Source organism: Haemaphysalis longicornis, unplaced genomic scaffold, assembly GCF_048455015.1.
Source record: "Haemaphysalis longicornis isolate Haplotype H1 unplaced genomic scaffold, Haemaphysalis longicornis Haplotype H1 scaffold_3, whole genome shotgun sequence".
Lineage (NCBI taxonomy): Eukaryota > Metazoa > Arthropoda > Arachnida > Ixodida > Ixodidae > Haemaphysalis > Haemaphysalis longicornis.
In genome coordinates, this window is record NW_027526335.1 from 95,553,082 (window position 1) to 95,580,872 (window position 27,791).

Genomic DNA, 27,791 nt, shown 5'->3' on the forward strand with positions numbered 1-27,791 from the left:
CGATTCCCTTCGGGGAGCTTCGGGGGAATTTTTTTTTAGGAAGTCTGTAGAATCGCACTGGTGGATTCTTATCCTTCGTCTTCTTGCTACTGTTGTGGCAGCCTACCACGCAACAATATTGTGGGCGACCCTTGGCTGCTTTCACCACCTCAGACATCGAGACTGCGTTTCGTGAACGGCTTTTCAGCGCTCTAAGCGGACGCCTGCCGGCCCGCTCCTCCGCGTCTAGTAAGGGCACGTGCAGCTCGGGGTGCACGCTGTCTCACTTCCGGACCCAATTCCGTCCTCCCGCACCGCCTGAGGCATCCAGCCCCCCTACTCACGAAGAACAAAGCGACCGCCGGCCGCACGAGCCACTTAACCCAGCACGTACAAAAGGCGGCGGGAACTCCCCTGACTCCTTCGAAACGAAAAGGACGCCGCTTCGCGACAGAATCAGCACTGCCCTCGCCCGGTGAACTTTAGCTTCGCTTTGTTGAATTAAACCAGGCGCAAACGTAACAGGACGCAGAAAGGAGTACACAGGAGTACACTATCATTTTGTTCAAGCATAATCGCCAGATAACACGGGAAATCATTGAGGCGTACCACATTAATGATAGGAAAGATAAGTGCGTTAGCCAAGCAAGTGTAATGCTTCATGCAAAAGAGATCATGTATCTCAGGGGCTCGTGAGTTGATTTTGGCGCATGTTTGTTTTTCCATTTTGGCATGCAATGTTTCATCTTGTTTGCGCAGTGTTCTGCGGTTTTTGTGTTTGTTTTTTGGTGTTTGGGGGTGTGGTATCTTCTGCCTATATATTTCTTTTCTGCCTAATAAATTTTTCAGTTGTTAGACCAGCGCTTGTCCTGTGTACTCCTTTCTGCGTCCTGTTACGTTTGCGCCTGGTTTCATTCAAGATGCATTTCCAACTCGCCCAGCTTGCAACTCTTCTTTAGCTTCGCCTCCCTATGCCCGCACACCCCACCGCTCTGTCAGAGTCAACCACGAGGCTTCGGCGATGATCGACACTCGTTAGTAGGCGCAGAGCACCCTGTGCGTTCTTACACGCTGCACAAAAAAGCAACGAAAGCACTACGTTCTTATTCAGTCGGTGCGATAGCCCCAGCGAGACACGCGCTCGAAATAGTCGTTGGTGCTTTTAACGTCGCTCTCCTGGCTTTTGTAGTCGAAGTCTTCGTGCGTGCCACCGAACTCAGCCGGTATGCAGTCGGGGGGAAGGATGCCATGTAGCTTGTTGAGGTCATACCCCATAAAGTGGAACTGAAACAGGAAGAACACGCGCACTTATGTTTACATCAGGTGTCCTGTCTTGAAGGCGCAGTTATGCACAGTAACCGTTTTGTAAGAATATTAGCAAGATTCTTGCTTGTAGATTCCTAATGCAAAAACTTTAAAGGCGCATTTGTCATGCGCGCAAACGATGAACCTCAGCACAAGCAAAGAAAGAGCCTTCAAGCTAACATTTTCAATGCTAAGTAGAGCAAGTGGACGGCAAGAACTCATTTCACCACGTGTAGTTTTTATGATATTTTCGGAAATGCCAATACACCCTCCTCTATCGTGTAGAATTTACAGTTTTAATTGGTTTTTCAAACTTGTTACGTCACCAAGTTATGGTTATCTGGATAGTACTCACTCCTGGTGCATACCAAGGCCTAGATAAAAAGGTATAATTATTGGACTCGTCATAGCTGGGGAACAATTAAATGTTAATGATTCTCATGCGCACTACTAGTTTGGTACTCAATGAGGTGCAAATCGATCACAATGGTAAATGATTTCGGTTGTTGAACTAAAAAGGTTTTTTTCCTACCGAGAGTTATCACATCAATGGTTTTGGCGATTAAAACGCGGAGTGAGGTAGTGTGGCGCGCTTTTTTTTTTTTTTTTTGTTGAAATCACCAATAAATTAAAAATACACGCTTCATTGGACACTTACGAACTGCATTAAGAGGCCAGAAAAGCTCTTGAATTATTGTGTGGTTGCATCAGCATTCGAGAAAATTTCAAATTAAAGCCAAAGTTAAATTTGATCCGCTTTTTGCGGAGAGGCTACTGCTTCCTGCTGAAATAAACGAAGTAGGGTATTATATTACAGGGAAATTGGCTGATCCCACGCAGATATGGGAATGTACGTATCATGTCATACCTAAATTGAAATGAACTAGGGTGTGGCATATCTTTAGTGGTGCTGTGTTGGAGTAGTTGCTGATTTTTCAAAAATGCGAACCGTGCAGAATGCACCGAGGAATACGAGTTGGGGAGGGAAGCGTTGAAATTTTCAATCTCCCTGGTGAAACGCCACCAGCTCCAAGGGCAGAGAATGTGATATGTGGAGGAACTGGGGCTGCCCGAGGCAACCCCCCCCCCCCCCTCCACTCTTCCCCATCTTCTACAACTTGCTTCTCCGCATGACCCCTCGTGCGGTCCGAGGAAGAGATTGTTAACCCGTGTCACTTCTCCAGACGAACCTTAGCCTCCTGCCACCCCACCCCCCCGCCCCCCCACCCGGTCCCCTCAAGTCGCTTACCGGGCCCTCGGGGGGGGCCTTAAGCGGAAGCTTGCTAGCGTTGTCTGGCGTAAGGTAAAACTCCGCGGCGCACGAAGCCAGAAAACAGCAGCAGCCGCCTCGGAGCCTGTGCCAAGGGTGAAAGAAAGCTTTAAAAAGTGAGGGAAGGCGTTACCCGCTGCGCAAGCTTGGATTTGAGGAAGGGCTTGAACATCGCATACAGAAGTTCACAAAGGGAAGGATTGTTGATCACGTAGACAGCTTTGATGCGTGCGGGACAGCAGTCCTGAAAGAAAATGACGGAATTGTGACGGAGGCACATCTCTGCGTTTACAGGGTGTTGCTCGTGCAAATATGTCCTTTTAGGTCGCCACAGACCGGCAGGGCAACTGATGTATCAGCAAAGGCTTTTATCGAAACATACTTGATGCATTCTTGAGTGCAAACCAAATTTTCTCACCGTCGATACGTTTTACAGACCCTGAAACACTTCGTGTACAGTTCCCAAATCTGAAATACTTGCAGAAGGTACTCAACAACTGAATCGAGCACTTAGAATAGGGGGTCACAAAATTGCTGCTCTGGGAACGTCAGATGACCTTGAAATTTGCTGAAAAGTTGTTTCACTTTTCCTGGGTTTTGGCGTTTTTTGCGCGGTAGAATCAAGTAATTCCAGCGATGTCGCAGCCACCAGGCTGCTTACTTTCAGCCGCAGCCATCAAATGCGTTTGCATTCGATGGCTATTTTAGAGAAATCGCAACAAAAGCAAACCGAAAACGGGAAGTCGTATTTGAGGCGACGCACGGATCTGGTATTGCGCCTCTGGGATCGCAATAGCTACAGCTTTCACGCTTCTTCCGGACCTGTCGGAAAGAGTGAAAGCGTTTATCGGCAGCGTTGACGAACTCCCTTGCTTATTAAACTCAGCCCTGTCAGCTTGATCGTGACAAGGAATATACAGGGTGTCCCAGCTATCATGCACCAAGATTTTTAAAAAAGTGGAATGGCGTTACTCGAACAAAACACAACACCCAGCGCATAATGTTTCCAGTACAGTGAAGTAGCGACCAGTACTTTTTTCGTTAAAGAGGTTTAAATAATTAATTATAAATAATTATCTAACTCCTGAAGTACTGCCCTAACCCTTGAAGTGTTAATGAGGCACTTCTAGGCATCCACGAGAGGAATATAACTGCGGTATTTGCAGCGAGAACTAATTGCGTACTCATTTATTCTGACTGATAAAGAAACCCCGCAAAATATGAAAAAATACCACGTGACGGCGCTCCCGAGAGCATCATAAACCAGCGACCTCAAATAAGCTGAATGAAAGCAACGGCTTTGCCCGTGACACGTCCACGCCCGGGACACGGCTTGGCATGACAATTGGATTCTTAAGTGGTTTTGGGGATTTGCTTTCTTCACCATGCATTAACACGTTTACGAGCTACAAGGAAGCCGAAATCCTGCCTGTTCTGCGGCAGCTGTGTTCGCTGAAACAGCAGGCAGTACGTGATCACACCTGACGCTGCTCATGCCGCAGTCGAAGGACGTATGACAGAGCGGGTCATATGCCGCCGCGAAATTTGTAGCTGACGAAAAGAAGAAACAAAACGTACTTCTACGAAGACAAGATACGACCACGGGGATACGACAGATACGGGCGCTTGTATGCGTCCTATCTTGTCATCGTGCACGACTGTTTAACGCCACGTTTTCTTTTTTCTTGTTAAACTAGCTGACGGTAGGTGCACCGGTTTACCACGAAGGCAAAGTTTTCATACGCACGCTCAAAAAACTTTCCAAACTCTTCAAACAACTTATTATTTGAAATAATGCTAAAATGATAAAATCATAGTCTCTAATCAGTGCCCCCCCCCCCCCCCTGCCCAAATATTAACATTGTTCGTAGCTACAACCTCGGCCGGCGGAATAGCAGGCACAACCGTTCCGGCAAAAATACGCTTAACTTCCTTCTTCCTTAGTTTAAAACAGCCTGTTTTTTCTTTCCACATACATAGTTGCGCACTATTCTTCGCGTTTTTGTGGCACTTTGTTTAAATTTGCGGTCACTAAAACGTTTCAATCCAAGCCAATGATGAAACTAAGGCGAGCGCGATGTATAATGGCGGCCCATGACGACACAGACGTCCATGACGTTTTCCCATAAACCCCCACGACGACATGGATTACTAGGCGCAGTTTCCTCTTTAGTATACTTACTAAGAAACTCGCGTGTGGCAGATAAGGCCCATACTCGGTCGCGATTTCTTCTTTCTTCCTTTTGTTTATTTCATTCTGACTAACTCAGACGCAGCCTGTTCGATGGCATTGCTTTACAATGCACGCGGAAGCGCTGTCACGTGGCATTTTTCATATTTCGCGGGTTTTCTTGATCAGTCAGAATAAATGACCACGCAATTAGTTCGACGCAGAACATACCGCACTTAGATTCCTCTCGTGGGTACCTACAAATGCATCATTGACACTTCAATGATTAAGGCAGTACTCCTAGAGTTAGATAATTTATCATAAATTATTAAACATCATTACCGAAAAATTTACTGGTCGCTACTCCTCTGTACTGGAAACATTATGCACTAGGTTTTGTTCGAGTAACGCCATTACTGTTTTTTTTTTTAAATCCTGGGCATGATAGCTGGGTCACCCTGCATATACACCCGCCGCGGTGGCTCAGTGGTTAAGGCGTTGTGGTGCTGAGCACGAGGACGCGGGTTCAATTACCGGCCGCAGCGGCCGCTCTTCTGATGTAGGCGTAAAGGAAAAAAAACGCCGTGTGTTGGAGATTTCGGCGCACGTTAATGATCCCAGGTGGTCAAAATTAATCCGTAGCCCCCCGCGTGCCTTATTGCCTGTGCGGCCTCGGCGCGTTAAGCATCATAATAAATCAATCAAAACGAAAAGCTTAACGTTAACGTGCGGCCAACACACTTCATGAGAGTAAGAACGAAACGCCTTCTCCCCAGCTTCGTGGCATACAATGTTTATCCTTGTTTGAGAGGTAAGCTCCTAATTTGAATGCTTTTTTTTTTTTTTGGCTGGCAAAGACTGTCCACACGGAGGCTAAATAAGCCGCGACACGCGAGCCCGTGGTAAATTGCATCGCTAGTCCACCTGGCGTCGCGCTTCTGGTGGCGAGACATCGTTGTGCGCGTGCGCGTCCAACCACGCTCGCTACCTTGTCCTTTCATCCGCTAGGTCAAGCTTATACCTTATCTCAGTTGGTCACAAGGTCAATCACTGTAACGTTGTGGTAGTGAAGAATGCGTTCCCCACGCACCCACCCTTGCCACGTCAGTTGGCACACAAGGTTTCTTTTTTTGTTACCTCTGCGGAGAAGGCCGAGCATCAGGTATTTTATCACCCAAACCAAGCAAAAAAACATTACCACCCCTTTCTAAAGAATGTTGAGAGAAGCGCGAAGGGTAAAAGTGTGTCCAGTCTTAGCTGAAATGGCGCGCAATTGATCGTGAAAGCTTCAAAAGACCCAAATAGCAAACGAAGAACCAACCCATGCGATGATTTGTCGTGCACTAAGCAAACGCATCTACGGTCAATCCAAGTGTATACTGATAGATGGTTGATAGGATAAAGGTATCCATGGCACTCCGTCTTCATAAAAGATGTCTGTATTGTCTTATCTAGATCCCTTCCTTCTTAGCGATTTTCAAGTAACCGTATTGACGCAATGGAAGCTGGTTTCACGCACGCGCCGTGTGTCCAAAGATCTTATCACAGCTTTTCGGTCAACCAACCGTTCTTTGGGGAAATGCATTAGTTTTTTTTTTTTTTTTTTGACAGGACGCCATCGATGTCGCCAAGAAAGCTGTCGCTTTAAAACACCTCGATAAGTATACCCGCTCGGTGTGCGTGAGGCGCCCGTGGCAGGATTGTATTATTCGCCCTACCTGAGTGATGTGCGCCACCTTCTTGAGAAGCAACGGGGTGAAGTGGGCCATGTGGGACAACTGCAGTCCTTTCAGATCGGCCACGCAGACGACGCCCCTGATCTGGAACTCCTCGTTCTGGAGGGTCCACTCCGCCAACACTAGTACAGCCCTAACCAGCTCTGTGACCGAGCAGATGCTGCTATTCCACGCCCCTGAAAATAAAGTGAAATTGTGTTGGTGTATAACGCATTCAAAATTGTTTTATGTTGCTGCTGACAAGTTCCGAAAATTTTGTGACTCACGGGACATGACCCGTCAGAAATGACCCCTGGGTCACCGATTTCTGCAGTGTGGTCCAGGATTTAGGAAAAAAATGGTCCCGGAAGAAATGGCCCCGGGGGAAATGGTCCTGCGATACTTGGTCCGGGGGGTTACGTGGGAAAAACGCTGCCCTATGACAATTCAAGGTGCTTTTTAAGAGCGAATCTGTTTTGCAAACCGTAATTTTTCATGTCCGTAGTTTGGACTTCTCGTGGTATCCAACGTTCCAGACAGCAAGTCTTAAATAGTGTAGAACCAGCCACCAGAGCCAGCCACCCGACTACAGACGCTGGCTTTTTGGGCCGTATCCCTGGAGCCTTTTAGTCATCCTAAGTGAAAACTTCCTGTTTCCGTTCATTTAGTCTAACTCAGCCCCACCGTTTTATGCTGCAGAGCAATCTTTCACAAAAAAAAAAAAAAATTGCCGAGCGCCCGCACCTCAGCGCGCGCACGAAAGCGCGGGCCTCGCGGCGACCGCCCGGCAGTTAACAAAACCAAGAAAATGCCGAGTGCTTATGTGTGCGTGCCTCGCGGCGACCACCCAGCGTCCCCGGCGCGCGTTTGCAAGCCAAGCATACCCGCCTATGGAGATTGGCCAAAACTGGCCAAAAAAATCCAGCGTTCGCCATAATCGGGGCAACACTTGCTTGAAACGATAAAGACTCCAGTGTTCGCCGTAATCGTCGTAACACTTGCTCGGAACCAGAAAGACACGTCATAGCATGCGCCCCTCCAAGGCGATGTCCAATGATTATCCTGTCCAAAAAGAAATGAAGGTAACACGCTTATAGCTACAATGATGGAGTAAAATTTGTTGCGGCAGCGAAGAAAAGGCAAATCAGCTGCAATCACGCACTCAAGCCTTCGTGATGGTGGTGAACGTTTCGTACAGCTTCACTGCCTTCAAGTCTTACGCGTTAGTGTGAGCCTCCTTCATTTTTTTAAGAATAGATCAAGCTTACTGTCGTGGCGCTGTGTGTGCTGGAAAAAAAACGCTCATAAGACGATCCGTCCATTTTGGTTTCAGTTTCTGTTTATGACTGCAATAAAAATTTAAACAGAATAAATAACTGCAGGAGGTCTCACAGTCGAAGACTGTAGAGGAACCTCCTACATTAAGTACATAACATATAATCAGGCTATAGCAATCCTATCAAATCATGAACCAACACTGTCTAACGATGGCGACGGTTGAAGGCGAAGCATCCTCGTGAGGGTTCCTTTGCTGTCGTCAGCGTTTGAACTTTGACTAACAGGCGATTCCGACACTGACTCGTTGAGCTTTTATATAAATAATAAATGTAAAATGTAAAATGTAAAATGTAAAAAATCTGTTTATTTTTATGAATTTGTATTGGTTATTTGGTTCCGAAAGAACACATGTCCGCCATTATCCCGCGAAAGTCAAAGAACGAACTCCAGTTGCACCCAAACAAATATATTCCTTCCTACTTCACAGTTGGAACCATTTGTTTTGGAACCAATTGTTTTGGAGCCATTTGTTCCGGGACCATTTTTGCCGCTACCGGGTCCATCGTGGGTCACGCCCCGCTGAAACAGTTGGCCCTCCGACTTTCTTTTAATGTCATAAAATAACGACTGGCGGTGCCAAGCCTGAGATCATATATTTCTTCCTTCTTCACAGTTGGGACCATTTGTTTTGGGACCAATTTTTTTGGACCCATTTGCTCCGGGACCATTTTTGCCGCTACCGGGTCCATCGTGGGTCATGCCCCACTTGTGCTGCACGGATGAGGTTACGGTGGGTTTATAGCTCACAAGGGTTTGTGATTTTGAAAAGAAGAGCGCTGAAAGCGTCACACAAACAGGAAGAATGGAAACACCGATGCGCTGCAGACAACTATTTACACCACGCACAATGCGCCGGTTTAAGTAGGTTTTCTGCGAACACACGCAAAAAACGCGAAACCCTAAAAGATATGACTCTGCAAAAGGGTCCCGCGAATGGCAGCTTCTTCGCGAACACCAGCATCCCTGGTAGGCGCACTTCAGCGCAAGAAACGATTTGCATGGTGTTTCCCTCGCCTTATACATGTAAGCATTGAACAGAAGTACTGGTTTCCACGTTTGCAATCTTTGCTCAGTTATTAACGCACATTATTACGCACATTATTACGCACATTATTAACGCGAACACTGGTAACATAGTTCTTTTTTTGGTTAGAGATAACGCCAGGGTTTTACGAACGATTAAATCATTGCTCTATTAAATGATACTTGTTCATATTGCTTTAACCTTCTCTCTCTGTACCATGCGGATGTCATGCTTCTCGTCCAAAGAAGCTTGCGTTTATACCACTGTAATTGTTTGAAGCAGGGATAAAAAACCGTTCAATCATAAAGGGCGCCACTACGTGTACATTCTATGAGTTGTGAGCACTACACTTGAGAATGTATGACCCTTACACGCCGCAGTAAGGCTTAACGCGGTGAACTTCTCGGCAAATTGGGTCTTTAGGCATCAAAGGTACACCAGCACCTACCAGCTACGTTGTGCTATAAAACTCTGAATTACATCATACCACGTCAAGTACAGTGCGTAAGACACTAAGAACCCGTATCGTTCGGCCTTTTTGTTTTAATCAGAATAACCGTCTCAGCAACTTTAAATTTGAACGCCAACCATCCTGTGGTACTACTCTTTCTTGCTTTTTTTTTCAACCTTCTTAGCATTCGTTAGTAACCTAACCTTCCTAGCAACATTCTTAGCGACGGGTAAGAGCTGAGTTCCGAATAACCAAGTTTACTACGTAGGCTATACTAAAACTGGATCTTGGTACAGTGAGCCTTTCGAGGGTTTTTTTTTTTCTGAGCCTGAAGCGGTGGGTGCTCTTACCTAGTTTCAGCATGGCTACAGCTCTCCCCTGGGGATCTCTCAGCTTGGACACCAAGATGAGACGATTTTCGACGATGACTTTGTGATAAGGCACCGTGTAAGGAGACAGGTCAGCTGACAAACCGGCCGGGCGTTGCCTCAAGCGGAAGTAGTTCCGGATGATCTGGAAAGTCTTCTCCACGCAATACTTCCGGGCGCGTAGGAACTTGACCAGAAATGTGTCGTCGGCTGGACAATGCAGCTGTTCGTCACCTGCGCGCCGCATACCGGAAAGGTGTCACTAACAAAAGCCAACTATTATGTGTGCAAAGAATCAACAAAACGGAACAAACTTTCTTCGTCACTTCCTTCTGTTTTTCAGCGTTATAAGGTTGTTACGCAGACGGTACGAAAAAAAAGGTAAAGGTAGGAAAAATTTAAAACATAATTCACCAGATTGATAGGGAACTGGCGATATTTTTAGTTCCTGGGATAAGGTAACAACCGTACAAATCGCGTACTGCGCAGAGCCTCTTTCGTCGTTCGTTATAACGGCGACTAGCGGGAAATTACTGCGAAATTTGTGTTCGCCAATCGAATTACGCACTTGTCTCTACATGACTGTTCTTTTTTTCATTTTACCACCGACAGCCATGCATAAGGTACACCGGATAATATCATTTAGCTACACTTTTATGCGCTTTGGCATGATTTTTATGCCACACTCACTCAGTTCGTAAAGGCAGTTTAGGCCCCGTAGTGACGGCAGCTATTCAACAGCATACTATAAAACGCCTGCCGCATTTCTCCTTGGGAGCCAACTGCAAGGCGGGGGGCTCCATCAGACAACTCCCACTCCGGAGTGCCTCCACCCTGGCAAGTAATGCGATGCGTTTCAACATTATTTGAATCACTACAAAACCCATTTTTGTTAAATTACTTGTTAGTCTGGGGGAAATGTGTTGCATTAAATCGGGGCAATTGGGGGACAATTGTGGGACAATTCGCCAGGACTCGCACACAGCAACTTAGTCACTTCAGGGTGAAAAAATGTAATTCTGTCCTATGGAGACCCGTCTGCAGTGACTGGCAACTCACGTTGCAAAAAAAGGGCTCTACCTTCCCCAAAACAAAACCCTTCACGCCATAGAAGTAAGCGGTGTGTTTAGTTTTCTACCTCTTGTCTCTTTCTACGCTTATTCTAACTTCAAAGCAACACCGCCGAATCACGAGAACCCCACCCATACTTCGGATAAATAAATTGCTCTGCCTGTGGACGAACTCACCGGCGATGAGCTCCCTCAGGAGTGCGAGACAGCGCTCCTTGACTTCCGGAGTTTCTCCCAACTCTGTCCTCGCCACGAGCTCCAAGTCGGGCAGAATCGCGGCGATATCTGGGTCTCCACTGTCTGCGGTCTTAGTCATGGCACGTTCTCCTTGCACCACCTTCAGGAAGTGCCGCAGTGCTGCTGCGCGCCAGCAAAACGCAGCATTACTAAGCAATCATAGATCACGTACACCTGCTCTCTTTAATGCAGACAACTGCTTTTGCACTCGTTTGTTTATGGTCCAAACTGTTGACCACCGACGCCGCAGACCCAACTTCGTTGGGTCAAACAAAAACATTGGTCTACTATAGGCGGACTGTCTGCAGCACCCAATCAGCACATGTTGGTGGTGCTGGCCTGCTAAAGAGAAGAGGTATTTGGTTGATGTTAAGGCCTTATGTAGAGTGCAAAACTAGTTGGAATTGAAATAATCAGCTCGCATGGGCGTCAATGGGACTCTTAACGTCTTGCTTCCACCTACTGTACCTATCCTTCCTAAAACCGCTGGCAGGGCAGTGCATTTTCTCGGAAGACACAATTTCCAAAAAATTCCCGTTGTCTTGACCGCCTCCAACGGCACTTGAGTCGTGCATTAAAAAGTTCGTTGCAATAATGGTTATTCAGGGTTCTCAGGCTCCCGCCCCGCTGCATTGCTGATATACGCAGATAATTGTTGCAGGAGAACACATACGTTACAGAGGTAAATGCCTCAAAGTTCCTACAGGGCTACAAGGCTCTGCAAAGTGATTATTGCGAAATAATTAGAATAAGCAGTGTTTTAAGGCGGAGCCCCTCATGGACTCGGGCTATCGGCGTCTCATGTCCTCGTCGTCTCATGTCGTCGTAACATCATGTAGTCCCGACACTAAAAAGCACCGGGACACTGTTTTCCAACGCCTCATGCTAAAACGTAACGTGTACTAAGGGAACACACTGGGACACCCATTTCCAACGCCTAGCGCTAGAATATTTCATCGCCGTGGAAAAACGCGTACAAAAAGAACACCGGACACTCGTTTTGCACCGTCAGCGCTAGAACGCTTCGTGCTTCAAAGACACGAGGCTTACAGCAAAACTGTATACCTCTACCCCCAACGATTTATATCTCCGTGGGCACAAATGTCATGGCGCGAAGAATACACATATTTTAGCCGACGGTATTTTCAGACTCCAAAAAATCGTACTTGCTGCATATTCCGGATTTTCCCGCAGAACCACCAGTTGTCCCAAAGGAGTAATGTGCATAACGGATATTTGGGACAGAATAAAGCCAAAAGTTAAATCTTCCAGACAAACTTTTCTGCCACAGAGCCGCCGTGTGACTCAGGACGACGCCATTTAGAATCCTAATCCGCCCAGCTAGCTTCGAATTAGGTGGGTATTGTCTTGACTCTTGCCGGGGTAACAAACTTTTATCTTGGAGGCCATAATTGTGCATGTAGTCTGCGGCCAAAGCAATCTGAAAAGCCGGAAACTGCTCATACGTGGCCAGTCTTTTTTGTCATACATTCCCTTTTCTTTCGGCACCAGGTGACGCTGACTATACATGCAACATCATCAACACGTTTGCCTTGTGTCGCGCGTCGTGCACATTGTTCCTTTACTTAATAGCTAGCCATTGCGGTGATTGTGGTTCACGGGGATCACCCCATCACCTTTGCATTGTGCGTGCAATCACAATGATTGTGATATTTACAAAGAAAATGTGACGCTTGCAGAGATGCAAGCAGTCGTTCTCACACGAAGGAGGAATGTAAGCCAAGGAACAATTCGCGACTTCTTCAGAACGGTTTAAATCAAATAAACTGCGATTTTGTGGCTCGCGGATTTTTGGGACTGCTCTTTTGTTCGGACTATTTTTAGTTTCCCTCCCGTTTTCCTCCCGGTCCCTGCAGGCTTTGCCACTGCATGCCTCGGGCCTCCCCAGGTTTCACGTTAGTGGAGATCGCCCGGGTTTTTTTGCGTGCATACCTGAAAGACACGAGGACGTTGCCGCCAGCATCAAAACTGATAAATATTCTTAGTATCTCCCCTACTGGATGCACTTTGTTAGGCGAAACAGTTACAGGTCGTATTTAAAGGAGGAAGTTCTTTACATTGGCGTATTCATCGAGTCCTCGGCTGATATTTCAGGGGCGGTAGGATTACGTCATCAATAGCAGGAGCTATGCCGATATTCGAACTGATCGCAGGGCTACAAACGACGAAATAAGCAAACATATGTACTGTAAGTTTAGAAGACATTATTGACAAAAAAATATTTCATTTATAAAGAAGACTTCGCGCATTCATTTGCCACGTGGTTAAAGAAATAAGCAAAAATCTGTGGGAAAGTTGCTTAAAAATTTCGACTCATATAGTGACCTGAAGGGGTCTCAGAAGGTGTTTATGATTTATCCTGATCAAATGAAGTGAATCTGCAGGCTATGGGGAGGTGTCGTTTATTTCCTCCAGCCTTCGTTACATTCAGCGTGAGTCACGTCCATAAAATTCTGCCTTTCACACCCTTTAACTGTCAGACACAAAACAAACTATATTATATACCTTAGATTATATGTATCTCTGAAGTAGTCCAACTTACAAAATTTTCCACAGAGATATAGTGATTTTAGGGACAAATCGTAATTCAATTTTCTGAAGTGTAAGTGCATGATAACTATTAATACAGCTCTTCTTGCTAGCATTTCTAGGCGACAGTCGAACATGCAAGCTACATTTCTCCATAGCATATCTTTGAAATGAGGAATGACAGCTTATTTATCGTCAGCTTGCGGTGGGAACTTTTATCCAGGCCCTCCAGTGAGCCGCGTAGAGCACTTCTTCGGTCCCCTGTGGGGGTTTGTGTGATGACGGGTAGTTCTTCCTATGCGCTTGCATCGACAAACCGCTCATTAGAATGGGGAGAGAGTGGCACAGATTAGGAAAGCAGGGAGGCAGCCAGAGTTCGGGCAGTCCCAAGCCACGTGCTGCACATTTGGGCACCCGCCGCAGTGCTTAGAGCGATCCGTTCGACGATTTTTCACGAACTTGTGTACAAAGTGCGGCGTCGGAAAGGACTTCATTTGTGCCTTTCGTGGAGCTGTCGCCTGACGCCTAAGTGGAATTACTGGAAGCGGCCGACACTGTCGTGGCTTATGAGGGAATTCCTCGGCTTTGGAAGACTTGTGCAGGAGCATTAGTGTGCGCGCCCCAGTACCAGGGTGTACTTAAACAGTATAAACGCGGGAGCCACGATCTTGGGCCAGCGCGTTAGCACGCTAAACTCGTGAAAAATCGTTATCTGTGGGCCAGACAACACAGTAAACACATGCCTACCATTCTACGAGGCGCTGAGGTTGAGCCGCTTCCAAAGTTCTGTCAAGTTGTGGCGCCTGTAGTTTCTGCAGGCGATCGGAAACGGATGTGGCGTTTTGGATTATTTTAGAACTACTAGACAAGAAGGAAACTGGACGGTACGCAGGTCAAACGTACCTTATTTCTGGCTCGTGTAGTTGTCCCTAAACAGCGCGAAGCCTGCCGTGCCAAGCAAACAACAGGCAAAAGCACCATCCAGCATTGCAATTTCCAACACTGTAACAGGCATCTGCCGCCCGCAGCACCAAAAGGGCTGGGGACGACGTGCTACTGTGCAAATAGCCTTTCAATTTTTGTGAAGTGCGGGGAGGAGGACGAGGCTATTGTAGCCAGTATTAGGAGCTGAATGATTTGGCATTTGTTTATTCGCACTCGAACGAAAACGGCACTAGGAAGCTGTACGACTGCAGCGAGCGGGTTAATAACAACGCTTGTCTGTGCGTCTCCTCGGAGTTTGTTTCGCGCTGTCTGGGAGGCTTGAAAACGTGCCAGTATGCTGACTTTGCGCTTGATCTTTATCAGCAGTACTCCAGCCTAACAACAGAAAGGGGGCATGGAACCACCAACTTTAGCCGCGTTTCGTTATCTCGCGACGAACGCCTCACACGCGGACTCGTATCCTTCTGAAAATGTGAGTTGCACAAGGGGCGAACTTAGAAGCGAATGAGGCTGTAATCCAAATCCGCGGGAGAACGAAGAAGCGGAGAACATATTGAAAGAGAAAAACACGCTTTAAATCTGCGTGCTGGTTCACACAAAAAACTCAAATTAATAATGGCAAGAAATGCACCATTCTGCGACAAAGTATGACGCGTACAAGTATGACGCGTACAAGCTAACCTTCGTTCAGTCGCCACCGGTACAGAGGTGGCAGATTTCTGAAATTACGTGCTGCGAATTGATTTTTTGCTCGATTTTCTGAACAGCGGCATACTCACCAGAACGACAAACCTGCGAAGAAAGTGTAATCAACCACTGTCATCAGTATTGTGAGCAAAGTAAAAATTAATGGCGTGGCTTGAAAAGAGCGAATAAAGGCATTTTAAACCCGAATTAGAGCTTCATTTAACCCTAATTTATGTATTTTACGGCCGGTATAATATTTTCTCGAACAGCTGACAAGTATTGTATTCCCTACGGCACGATAATAAATGTTCACCTCCGTGCGCTTTCCCATTTCACTACCGCTTTTATCTACTAAGATTTGGTCTTTAGAGATTATTCACTGCGGAATTTTCCCATTCATGTTCCGAAAAACATTGATGTGGAACGTAACTTTTTTACAGGACTTCAGGGGGTGCGCACTACTGCACCCAAGCCGAACAAGGCGTTTAAACATTTTCAAATCAGTTGACCAAACACACGCACAGACCTGCTCGCCCGCACGCACACCCACACCCACCAGCCCACTTACTTGCACACACACACACAAACACACACACACACACACACACACACACACACACACACACACACACACACACACACACACACACTCTCTCACACACGCACTCACACGCATACACACACACACGCACACGCACACACGTACGCACACGCACACGCACACGCACAAACGCACGCACGCCCGCACACACACACACACACAAACACTCTCACACACGCACTCACACGCACACACATACTCACACTCTCATACACACACACTCACACACACACACACACACACACACACACACACACACACACACACACACACACACACACACACACACACACACACACACACACTCACACTTACACTTACACTCACACACGCACACACCAACAAAACATGAACTGAACCGGTCTATTAACCAAGAAATTTGAATGAAGCGAGTCTCCGCTAACTACGAAAAAAAAGCAAGTTGTAGGCCGGTTGGGGAACTCATTCAACACATCTTAAGTCATTGCGAGTCATGATATTTCAGCTTGTTGGCACGCTTAACTTTAGCTACAGATATCGACCAGCCCTTTGCGTTCCCTCCGTAACACAGTTACAAGCCTCGGTAGCCATTTCGTGATAAGCTTACCGCTCAACGAGCACGATGACGACTGCCTACTTCTCGACACATGTGTAAGCTGACGCCTTTGAAAAGGTTTACAGAAACTACAACGCACGCGTACGCTCCACGTACCTCATGCAGCTCGGTCAGTAAACTCCCGGCTGTAGCCTGCGGTACGCTGCCTCTCCCACTGCGGCCGATTTCCCCCGTCGACTGAACTCAGAAGCGGCCGCTTTGCACTTTTTCAACGGGGGATAAGACGGGCACAAGACTACTCGCATTACAAACCCCTGAGCGGTCGAGTCTCGGCACACTATGTTGCGAGCGCCCGAAGCGGTAATAGAAAGAGTTCGTCGTAGGTATGCGACAGCATACCAATCGGCTTACACCACAACACTCATTTAAACTGGTTTCTGATACAGCGGTTGCGCGAATTGATTTGTATTTGCACGTTTTCGTTACAACACACGATCTTCTGGTTTAGCTTCAGGGTCGTAGCGATGTACGTTCCGCCAGCAAATGAACCCCTCCGGCGCCCTGTGTCGTAGCCGACCTTCAGTGGTGAAAGTGGTGCCGAAGGTGACGGTAGCTAGTGCGGCGGTCGAATGTTGGAATTACGCTACAGCATGGTCACATTCCTTTACAGGATATTATTATTATTATAGGTTTTCAGGAATGTTAGAGAGCTGTGCCTCTATAAATCTGGTATTTTTGCTACGTATTCTTCTACCAATCGCGCTCCGTTCCTACCTTTGAATACGAAGCGCCAAGACAATTACGTTACCATTTTTAATTCCGCTGACATTCCCTTGCGAGATATAAATCGAGTTCTTCGGCATAGGGAGGTAAATTAGCAGCTGCTGTGCTTTGCTGGCGTTCTTGCGTTTTCTTTGAAGAATTTCTCTCTCTCTCTCTCTCTCTCTCTCTCTCTCTCTCTCTCTCTCTCTCTCTCTCTCTCTCTCTCTCTCTCTCTCTCTCTCTCTCTCTGTTGGAACTTATTTCTCTTCTTCGCTCTAGCAGATGACACTCATCATCATCAGTCTTCACCAGCACGGACCGAGCGGTGGCACGCGCTCGCGCCCCGCGCGACCCAGTTCGATTAAAGGAGCCATAAAGAGAAAACACAAGTTTGGTTCACTCGAAAGATTGCCGCGTTAGAACCATAACGACACCACTTATAACGCAAACTTCGCTCAAATAAGCTACATAATTAGGAAAAAAGGAAATGACCATGCGACCCACCAGCTCATTTTCCGCAACAGAACCTGTGATGTCACTTGGGAATGCTCTGCGATTGGCGGAGGCCGGCAAAAGCAAACGCATGTTAGGCAGGGCTTACAGTTTGCATAGCGAGCTAAATGCCCGTGAAACATACTGCACATTCTTTTTATGACGAATAACGGTGAAGTAAACGGTTGAAGGTCCGAACAAACACGCAAGCGTGTGCGCCAATGCCTACGAAACTAGCGCCGGCCGAGCTCGACATCTCGCCGTCGCGCAGACGAATTTTCGGGTTCGAGGCTCTTCGGGGCCAACGAACCGTTCCAGCACGCACAGCCGCGACCTTGCTTCGTATCGTAATCCCTTCACAGGAGGTTGGCCGTCATATCGCCAACCAGCAAAGGTAAAAATAGAAACGAGGGGAGTAAGGAACAGCAAGAAGCGACGAGATAGTGCCAGTCGTCGCGTAAGTTTCGAATGGTGTTGGCTTGCTGCTGTCGTTACGAGCTCGTTTCCAGTTTACAACCACTGAAAACTTCAGTTTGTTCGAGTACTTTACAATGAAATTTCGTTGCTGCGTTTTGAAATGTCCATGTAGTACGGGCAAGTCGTCGAGGGAGTGCGACATTCCCGCCGGTGAGCAGATCTCCTTTCATGTGCTGCCCAACGACGAACCTAGGCGAAGCAAGTGGCTACGTTTTGTGAACTTTGCAAACGGAGGAGAAAGAGAGCTAAAGGAAGTACGAGTGTGCTCGCTTCATTTCCGAGGAAGTGATTACGGCAGGGACCCTTACGTTAGCTCACTCCTAGGACATGCTGGCGCTCGTCGCCTACTTCGTCAAATCGCTCTGACCTTGGGGAAAAAAATGCCGTAAACACCGCGCATTGACGCTCGTATCTTTCTGGTCGAAGCAGAGAGCTCGCGCGAATGGCTTTCCATACACGACACCGGCCAACTGGCATAAATGATACTGCTACTGAAATTGAACTATTATTAACCGTAATCAAAATACGGCACATACGTACCAGTCTATATTCGTCCGTCGCGACGGGGCTGATGAGGCAGCGGTGCCGACGGCTGGGCGTTCGTCTGTTGCGGCTATCGCGGAATGGTCGCTTTCCCGTCCACCGCGTATCCCACAACTCTTGCCGCTCGTGCACTTAGAAGCATTGAGCGTTTTAGTGGTGTGAGGTTGTTGAATGCAAGCCCGAGCTCCTCGGCGAGAGTTTTGTTCTCCGGATCAGGCGATTCCATGACTAGGGCTGCGGGTGCACTAGGTTTTACTAGTATTTTTAAAATGGCCGCCGTCTCGATCGACTCCCGCGTGTGGGTGCTATATGGAGTCGACATACTAAGTATCTGTTTCATGGACCGGCTCTATGACGCCATTGTACACGTCACCGAATGTTCAATTTTAGCGGGAGATTTAAAATTTTGGCTTAAATTGCCTTATTTCTCAGTTAATAAAGCATCATTTGCTTCCGGGAAAGCGCTTGGGGTACTATGAAACACCTAATCTTTCGAATAAAACAAACTTTTGTTTTCTCTTCATGGCTCCTTTAAAGCCCTCATTATCACCAGACGTGCACTCTCCGCTCTCTCTCGACGGCTTGGCAGCCGGAGGACCTCGAGGTCCATTACATGGTGCCGAAACCCGGGAGAGAGCGGAGAGCGCACGTCTGGTGATAATGGGGACTTTAATCGAACTGGGTCGCGTGGGGCGCGAGCGCGTGCCACCGCTCGGTCCGTGCTGGTGAAGACAGATGATGATGAGTGTCATCTGCTACAGCGAAGAAGAGAAAGAAGTTCCAACAGAGAGAGAGAGAGAGAGATAGGTAGATAGATAGATAGAGAGATAGATAGAGAGAGAGAGAGAGAGAGAGAGAGAGAGAGAGAGAGAGAGAGAGAGAGGTAGATAGATAGATAGAGAGATAGATAGATAGATAGAGAGAGAGAGAGAGAGAGAGAGAGAGAGAGAGAGAGAGAGAGAGAGAGAGAGAGAGAGAGATAAATTCTTCAAAGAAAACGCAAGAACGCCAGCAAAGACCAGCAGCTGCTAATTTACCTCCCTATGCCGAAGAACTCGATTTATATCTCGCCAGGGAATGTCAGCGGAATTAAAAATGGTAACGTAATTGTCTTGGCGCTTCGTATTCAAAGGCAGGCCATCATAAAAATGTTTACCGAGATTTAATAAACTTGTTGTAGATATTGCTCAAAAGAATCCTATAAACCGGATCTGCTCCCAGTTCCTCCCCTTCTCTCTTGGACCCCAATGTGCTCTGCTACGCATGCCATGGCACAACGAAGCCTGACCTTCCGCACCTCGTCTGGTCTTGCCCGAGCCTTGCCGTGCTTCGCGCCCAACACCGCCCGGCGTGGGTTCACTCCTACGAAGAGTGGATTCGGCCCTCTTGGCGTGTCAAGGACACCTTGACAGCACCCTGGAGCTTTGTCTGTGCGGCGTCGATGGCTGGATATTACTAGCGTCCTTCCTGCCCTTCCCGTTCCCCTGCGGCTTCGGGCCATCCTTTCTTAATAAAGTTTTCTTCCTTCCTTCTTCCTCTCTCGCTCGCTCGCTCGCTCTTGACCCATTTTGACGTATTCGCATATGCAGCTGAACTTTTTTTTTAAACTCCTCGTATAGCCTAAACTATATAGAAAAGTATAGGTTTACTAATATTTAAGACAATGCTTTCATTACAAGTATCAAGGTTTTTCATGACTTCGGGAAGTCCAGAGAGTCTTTTGCCCCGAAACCTCAGGTAAGTAAAGCCCCACTGATGTTTGAAGCAATGATTTTATTACAAGTATGGATGTTTTTGCATGTCTTTAGAGAGTCCAGAGAGTGTTTACCCTACAATATTTTAGCGCAAGTAATGCTTTCGAAATACGCCTTAGTCAATTAGAAAGCACATCAAATATGGTTCGCATTTTTCAGAGATGTGTAAGATACAGTAATAGTATATTTTCTGGCGGTTGGCTCAGTGTTAAAATACTTTTTTTAATATTCTGAGAAGAATACAGTGATTCTAATTGCTCCCTCTCTAAATATATCGAAAATTTGTAGAAACGAACCAAGTACTTCAAGCCATGAAGCCATGAAGAGAAAATACAACTTTGTTTAATTTGAAAGAACTAGGCTTCACTGCCTCACTCAGCTCCATTCTAGCCACGAAAGACGTTTTTTTTTAACCGAAAGAACGCCTGCAGTATTGAAAAACATTCAAATTTCCCGCGCAGTGGTGTGTAATGGCAGGAGTGACGTCATATGAGCCAGCCCTAAAAAAAAGATTTTTATCGGTGTGTAAAAGCGTGTAGCAGTCGAGAGATTCAATCAAACGGAACTAGAGGCTGCACTACAATAGACCAGTAATGTGTTTTCGCGGTGGTTTAGCTGGAAGGCCGTTAATCTCACAAACGATATTCTGTGACGTCATAAAAACGTTTCCGGAACGTGTCTAGGGAGTCGCTACTGTTTCACATGTTTCTTTTTATCACCATTGTACGAAGTTTCCGATAAAATTAATGCCATTTTTACGGGACAAATCATTCTTTTTAATGAGCCAAACTTACATTTTTCTTCATGACCCCTTTAAGAAATCTCGAATACATACAAAATACTTTTTATTTCGGCAAACAGAACAGGCTGAATATTTGCTGAACATGTCATACAAATACACTCGTGTGAATATAGCTTAGCATTATACTCAGAGTATGCTGAAAATATACTAAATCCGACGATTCTGTTTTTCATATTATAGGAATATATTTCAAATGCCTTTGGTGTTCGTGAAAAAATGTGTTACAAATACGCTATAACTCTGCAACAAAAATAGCGTTCCAGATTACGTTCACGCTTTATTCAAAATATTTTCTCAAAATACGTTAGAAATACCCTGCAGGTGCTGATTTAGAGGTTCAATTTAAGATCCGTGTAAACTAAAAACTCATGTTGAAATACTCTCCAAGCAGATAAAATCACTGCAGCATTTGTTTCCTGAATGTTTTAAAAAAGATTAAAGAGACGTATGGAGTGACCACTCGCCATTTTGGCTTGCATCGCTGTTTAAAGGGACCCTGCAACACTTTTTTCAACTTTTTAAAAAAATTTAAATGCTTGGATTAGGGGGTCGTAAAGTACCTCGGCCAAAAATTACTGCTCTATGCCCATCAGATAACTTGTAAACTCGCTCAAAGGATTTTTCTCTCTTTGCCGGTCTTGACGTTCTTTGACGGCCCTAATTACGTCACTGAGGCCATGTAGCGACTGTTGGCCGGTTTCCCTTCAGTTGCAGAAATGAACGCTTTTCGATAGCAACTTTAAAGATAAAGCAACAAAAACAAAGCAGAAACGGAAGGCATATCTGGTGCGGCGAGCAAATCGCGCAGTGCCGCTCCGTGCTGGCGATAATAACTGTAGCTTTCGCGGTGCTTCGAGACGCGAAGGAAAGAATGAAAGCGTTTATCGAAAGTGTTTCAGAGTCCATTTAAGATAAGCACACGATTAAAATCCCAAGCTTTAGAGAGAAAAGCTGCGTACAGTACATGTATGAAACTGTATTTAAGCATATACCTTATTTTTCGCAGCGAAAAGAAAATAATTCAGTAACTTCTATTGGACAAACAGACAAATGGCAACCTCAATTATAACAATGTCACCGCGCACACAAAGGGTTCAAAAATTATTCTGTCCTAAAAATATGGTGACTTTAGATGCCAAAACAATCCTATAGCTTGCCTGTACAAGCGTCTGGGTGATCTGGGCACCTCTAACTACAATTTCGCAATGCCATTGACGTGCAGCGTGAATAGTGGTGCCGCTGCACACCGAACTTGACTTGCACACCACACTGGGCTTTCCAACTGGCCCTTTTCCCGCTCTGTGATTCTGGGCTTTCCAGTGGGGACAAAACCTTTTAAAGACTTTGACGGACGATGGTAGTCTGAACTCAGGCTCTGCTTGGACGTCTCGTTGCAGTGGAGTTTACATCCACATTATCGTTTAACCAAATGTAAGCACCATTTTCCGGCTACCCTGTAATATGGTGTCGCGGCAAAATGAAGCTACGCCTGTTTGTTTGGGAATAGAGAGAGTTTACACGCTATATGTGACATCAGTGTTTCTTAACCATTGCATCGCACAAGGTTGTTAGACGTACCTCAGCTTTCGAGCAAGACGTCCTATCATCAGAATTACGTGCACGACATGTAGTTCTGGGCGACAGGGAGAACATGGTAAATCACACCCCACTCTGCGGTTGTTGTTTTTTTGTGTGTGTGCTTATTTAACAGCTGGGGCTTATAGTGAGTCGCCAGGGCACAGGATACCTTGGGTGGAGAGCGCTGTGGTTATTTGTAATTCTTTGTCTATGGTTGAGGAATTATATGCTACGTGTGACGTATGTAGCTTGTGGCTTTTCTTGAAGAGTTTTGTTCTCACCCAAGCGTAAAGAAGTCTAGCACAGACGTTCAGCTCAAGGAAAGGGCAGGGACGCTTGGAGTATAGTCCGCCCATGAGGACGTAATTTTGGCGGTTTAGTTTCGAGAAACCAAGGAAGCAGAACTAGCAGAAATAGTTCTGTTAGTTCTGCTAGCTGCTAGTTGTGGTAAGCACACCGCACTTTTCATGGAAGCGGCGCTCGAGGTACCACCATCACTGCGATAAATGAATCGCGCGGGACTCTTTTGAACACGTTCCAGAGAGTTCATCAAAATTACCCAACTGGAGTCTTATATTGGAGATGCATATTGAAAGTTTGAGCGGTGTTGTTTGATACTGCAGTGTTTTAGGAGCTAGTTCAGTTGGTATTGCAAATTATACTGTTAATATAATTTACTAAGTAAGGTCTGAGTGTATGCGTACACCTACATTACGCTAAGATGGTACAAATTCAAGAATACAAATGTTAAGGTTATAAGAAGGTACAGCAGAACTTTTAAATCGTCAAACCTGCAATATTTCGCATTTGTTAGCGTTGCGTACCAGCATCTACGTGCAGCATTAGGATGTGACTGCGTCAGTATCCGTTTGCAAGTGTTTAAAGGGACACTGAAGTGAATTTGTCAAGCTCCCGTTTTTGCTTTCGCTGCGTAGACTGGCTCAAATTAGCACACTTTTCATCGTTTTTACGATTGACAAATCGGTAATTATTTTACAAAGCGCGAAAGAAGAAAAACTACCATGCGCGGTTTGCGGCGGCCGCACCAACTAAAGCTGTGACGTTAGGAGGAGCGGGCACCGTGATTGGGCGATGCCCAAGGTGAGCAACCAAACAAGTTTTGGTTTCGGTTCTGTAAAACCCAACCGATGGCGTTGTTGGATGGGCATTCTCAATAACTCAGTAATCATCGTACCGCGCTTCTGCCATGTTGTCAGCTGTAAAAGTGCATAAAGATAAGCCTCCTAGGACGGCTTGGAATCGTAGCATTCACTAGCCGAAACCTACGCAGTGCATGAACGCCCTCCGCGTACCCGCAGACGCCCAAATGTCATGCGCTTTTCCCCCATATTTGGAGCTTGCCTCCCTCATGCCTGTATCGTAAAAAACACGTTCGCACCAGGCCAAGGGTCTGTTCATTCTGGCCTGTGCCCACTGCCTGCAAGCAGTCGGTGCTTATGGCAACAGCACGCCAACGAGAACTCGCTAGCGCGCCAGTGCCAGCCTGCGCGCGTTTTGTTAACTAGTTCGTGGAGCCATGAACGTTGCGGCCCAAAAAAAGGTGAACTCAATATAGAAAACATCAGCGGAAAACGAAAAAGTTAACTTACAGAAAAAAAAAGCACGTACCCGCGGGGGTTCGAACTCCTGACTTGCAAAATACTTGCGGTGGCATAACTAGCGCCCCAAACAACTCGGCCACGAAGCTGGCTCCGCTGGCCATGGTAATATAGGGTATATATTGTCAACCAGTTTACACTTTTATTTAGTTTTGGCATTTCAAGCAGCTTAGGTGACTATTTGTTGTATTGCGCTCGTGCAGTAAGCGTCGCCCGAGTTTCCACAATAGCTCACGTCTAGCAATTGCATTTCGTAGACGGAAAAGCGTTCGCAGATGCGTAGTCGTGCTGCTAACCGCTGTGCTTGTTCGCCCAGCGCAAAAAAGTGCTTCCCGCACCCTAGTTTTACGCTGTACGGTAAAAATATCAGTTGATTTTATTTCCTTAGTACCTATATTGACTTCGCTCACTCTTCTCCCGCCTTCAAGAGGCCTTATATTTTCCTACTGGCGTACCAGTCAGCGAAGCGTCGCATGTGCGCTTGTGCAGCGCTTGTGTGAAGCCACCTTGACTTGGAGCTAGATACAGTGTACAAACTAACGAAGTAAAGAAAGGCACATTCTTCCATTCCCAAACGTGTTGTGGCTTAGTTTCAACTGATCGAGCGAATTGCGACGACCCGTCGGCGGCCGGCGGACGAAACGCTGGGCCGACTAACTGTCTGAAGGCAGGGGAGCCGTGCAGTATAGCGCAGCCAATTGCGAGCTCGGCTCCTCTCGACGTCACACGAAAACGCCGCAGAAAATGGGCGAGCGTAAAGAGAGGAGGACAGCATTTTCGAATTAATTTTTCTACTAAATAAAATCGCGTAAACGCGCCCAGGGTGGTCGAAACATGGTCTGCGGACTCCGGACTACAATCTGCGCAAGTAATCCCGCAATGTTTACATATCACTTCAGTGTCCCTTTAACAACGTAATCGTCACTAATTTCACGGAATGGATACAGTCATCTACGAACAAGTGGATGGTAGATAAAACGCAGATGGGTAAATCTTTAACAGCGCTGGGCACGAGACCAGGAACAGAAAGATATGGGACGAGCGCTGCTTTGAGCGAGAGCTCCTGGTCTCGTCCCCAGCGCTGTCAAATATAATTCCGAACGAACTGGCCCAAATTTCCCTTTTGCTGCAGCTAAATAATTAATGAAAATAAAAATAGCAGAGGACATGGAACAAAACCTTGCGGAAAGCCACAATAAAGGGGGCTGGCTGATGGTCCGCGATTATTTGCTACTGCACACTGTCACCCATTAAGAAGGAATTGGGCAAAAAGTCCAATCTTATGTCTTACTTACATTTAGACTTATTCCATTAGGTTGAGCCAGCCGTGTTATTCGTAAAGCCTGTCATCTGCGTCTAGTTCTAGTAATTGAAGGTTAGGACCAGAAAAGAAAACATTGGTGTCATCAGCGTAGAAGATAATATCTGAAGTGAAATTGACCCGTACGAAACCCTTAATATAAACTTAAAAGGTCAAACGACCTGAAATTTGCCCTCGTGGGACTCCGTATTTTATAATACCTAATCCTGATTGTTTCATCAAACTCTGCATGCTGCCTTCTTCCCGTCAGATATGATTCGGTAACATGTTAAATTTCTGCTTTTTGAAGTGGTGTTTTAGGCTGCAATAGAATCGGAATACCATCCGAAAATCTAGTAATACTTACGGTGAAGAAATCTTATTAGAGTTGAAGAATATTTCTTCTGTAATATCTAATAGCGCATATGTAGTTGACTTTTCACGGCGGAATCAGTGTTCTGTAACTGTAACTTTCTGTAACTGATGTCGAAAACTGACAGGAATTTAGACAAACAAGAAAATCGTTATATACCCTACCATTTTTCATTAACTTCGCGCACGCTAGTTACAGGGCTCGGTAACCTTTTCCTGACAAACTTGCATAAACTGACAGGAATTTAGCCAAACAAGAAAACCGTTATCTGCCCTACCTTTTTTTCTCTAACTTCGCGCAAGCTCAGTCACAGGGATCGGTAACCATTTCCTGACAAACTTTCATTCAACGTGGTGGACCCGGCTATCCGTTTACTTCTCAATGGCACTTAAACAGGCGCTAGCTGAGGAAGAACTCAAAGAAGACACACTGTGTACACTCTACTTAGCGCATTCAAAAATCCCCAGCCGTACTCACCGCTGTAGCGGACTGTCAACTGCCTTTATCCGCGGCGGGCAATTTCCTCCGTCGACTATCACAGAAACGGTTGCACGCGCAAATGTTTGCTGTTTTTTGGCCGTTAATGAGAAGGGCACGAGGCCAGGTATGTATACTTCTGGTATCCCTCTTCACTCTGTTGTCCGAGTATTAGCTGACTACACGGCGAGAGGACGGAAGACGCAATAGTAACGTGTTCGTCGAAAGTGAAACAACATAACCCGCTTAACACCGAAAAGTCCCACTGAAAGAAGCCTTCCCCACTCAAATAGCGTGCAGGAAAAGCAAGCTCTCTCGCCGGCGTTCTGCGTTCTCTCGGCGTCACGGGCACACCGTCTGTTTTGCTCCAGTCACGTGACTTTCCTGCTTCTCTCCAGCTGTTGCTAGGAGCTGAGATATGATATCCATCAAGGCTGCTGCCACGGCCACTGACACGTATTTTTGTTTTCATACTTCCACCCGAACGCCCGTTTCACTCGCTCGGTTTCTACGCGGCCGACGACCTTGACCTTGCTGGCGGCCTTCGGCGGAGAAGAAACTGACGCCAGGATAACGAAGCTAATCCACTGACATCCCCCAGACAGATCGACTATTTTTTTTATTGCGCCATTTCGCCCCAGGGCATCAAATTAATTGAAAGAAAGAAAAAAACAAAGTTGCGGGAGGCAAGCGGCTTCATGCACTACAGAATGCTATAGGCCAGTTTCAGCAAGAAAGTGCAAGAGCTGCCTGTAAAGAGGACCATGCGTCCACCGATGAATATCGGGCGGGCGGCCTGGTCGGTGTCCTGGGGTTACCATGTGCGGGTTCGGGCTCGTTGGAGTCCTGGACATGTCCCCAAGAGGTGGTCTAACGTCGCTTCCGCAGCGGAAGCAGGGCAGTAGGGGCAAGTTGCATAGGTAACCGCAAGGCTAGAAGTCCATGTGGTTACCTATGCAACTTGCCCCTACTGCGCTGTTTCCGCTGCAAAAGAGACGTTAGACCACTTCCTCGATTTAACTCATTTAAATTATTGATTAATTTCTACTTCTAAAATACATTTCTAATCATTAGATTTTTATTGTGCATGTCGCTATTGAAGACATATTTATAAAACGCTGCATTTAAAATGGCGCGAATAAAATTACATTTATGTGGAGGTAAAACATGAGCTTTATTGGGTCACTGTTCCCACTCGGATGCTTGGTACAAGAGTTTATAGATGAATTCAAGTGCACTTAAACTACGTAGACGTTGTTTTGTTCATCTAAAAGCTTGATTCCTATTAGCAGTTGTAATCAACAGGGTTTAACAACACAATTGCATCTGCTTGTTCCAGCTGACAGCCATTATATCGCGGTAGCTATCT

General features: G+C 46.4%; 1 protein-coding gene across 3 annotated transcripts; it reads right to left on the minus strand.

Moving 5' to 3' along the window:
* Positions 1–616: 616 nt before the first annotated feature.
* On the minus strand, positions 617–26,911 carry LOC144174897 (alpha-tocopherol transfer protein-like). 3 transcript variants are annotated; one of them, XM_077703870.1, is made up of 6 exons: positions 26,423–26,911; positions 10,868–11,050; positions 9,603–9,854; positions 6,443–6,636; positions 2,688–2,798; positions 617–1,263 (listed from the first exon to the last, which is right to left on the minus strand). In XM_077703870.1, exons 2-6 carry the CDS (start codon positions 11,004–11,006, stop codon positions 1,087–1,089), a joined length of 873 nt encoding a protein of 290 aa, XP_077559996.1. In that variant the 5' UTR covers positions 11,007–11,050; positions 26,423–26,911; the 3' UTR covers positions 617–1,086. The 3 variants fall into 3 exon arrangements, with proteins under 3 accessions (XP_077559996.1, XP_077559997.1, XP_077559995.1); XM_077703871.1 differs by lacking the exon at positions 26,423–26,911 and adding an exon at positions 16,402–16,527 and having other exon boundaries at positions 10,868–11,047; XM_077703869.1 differs by having other exon boundaries at positions 619–1,263; positions 10,868–11,047; positions 26,423–26,910.
* Positions 26,912–27,791: the final 880 nt, after the last annotated feature.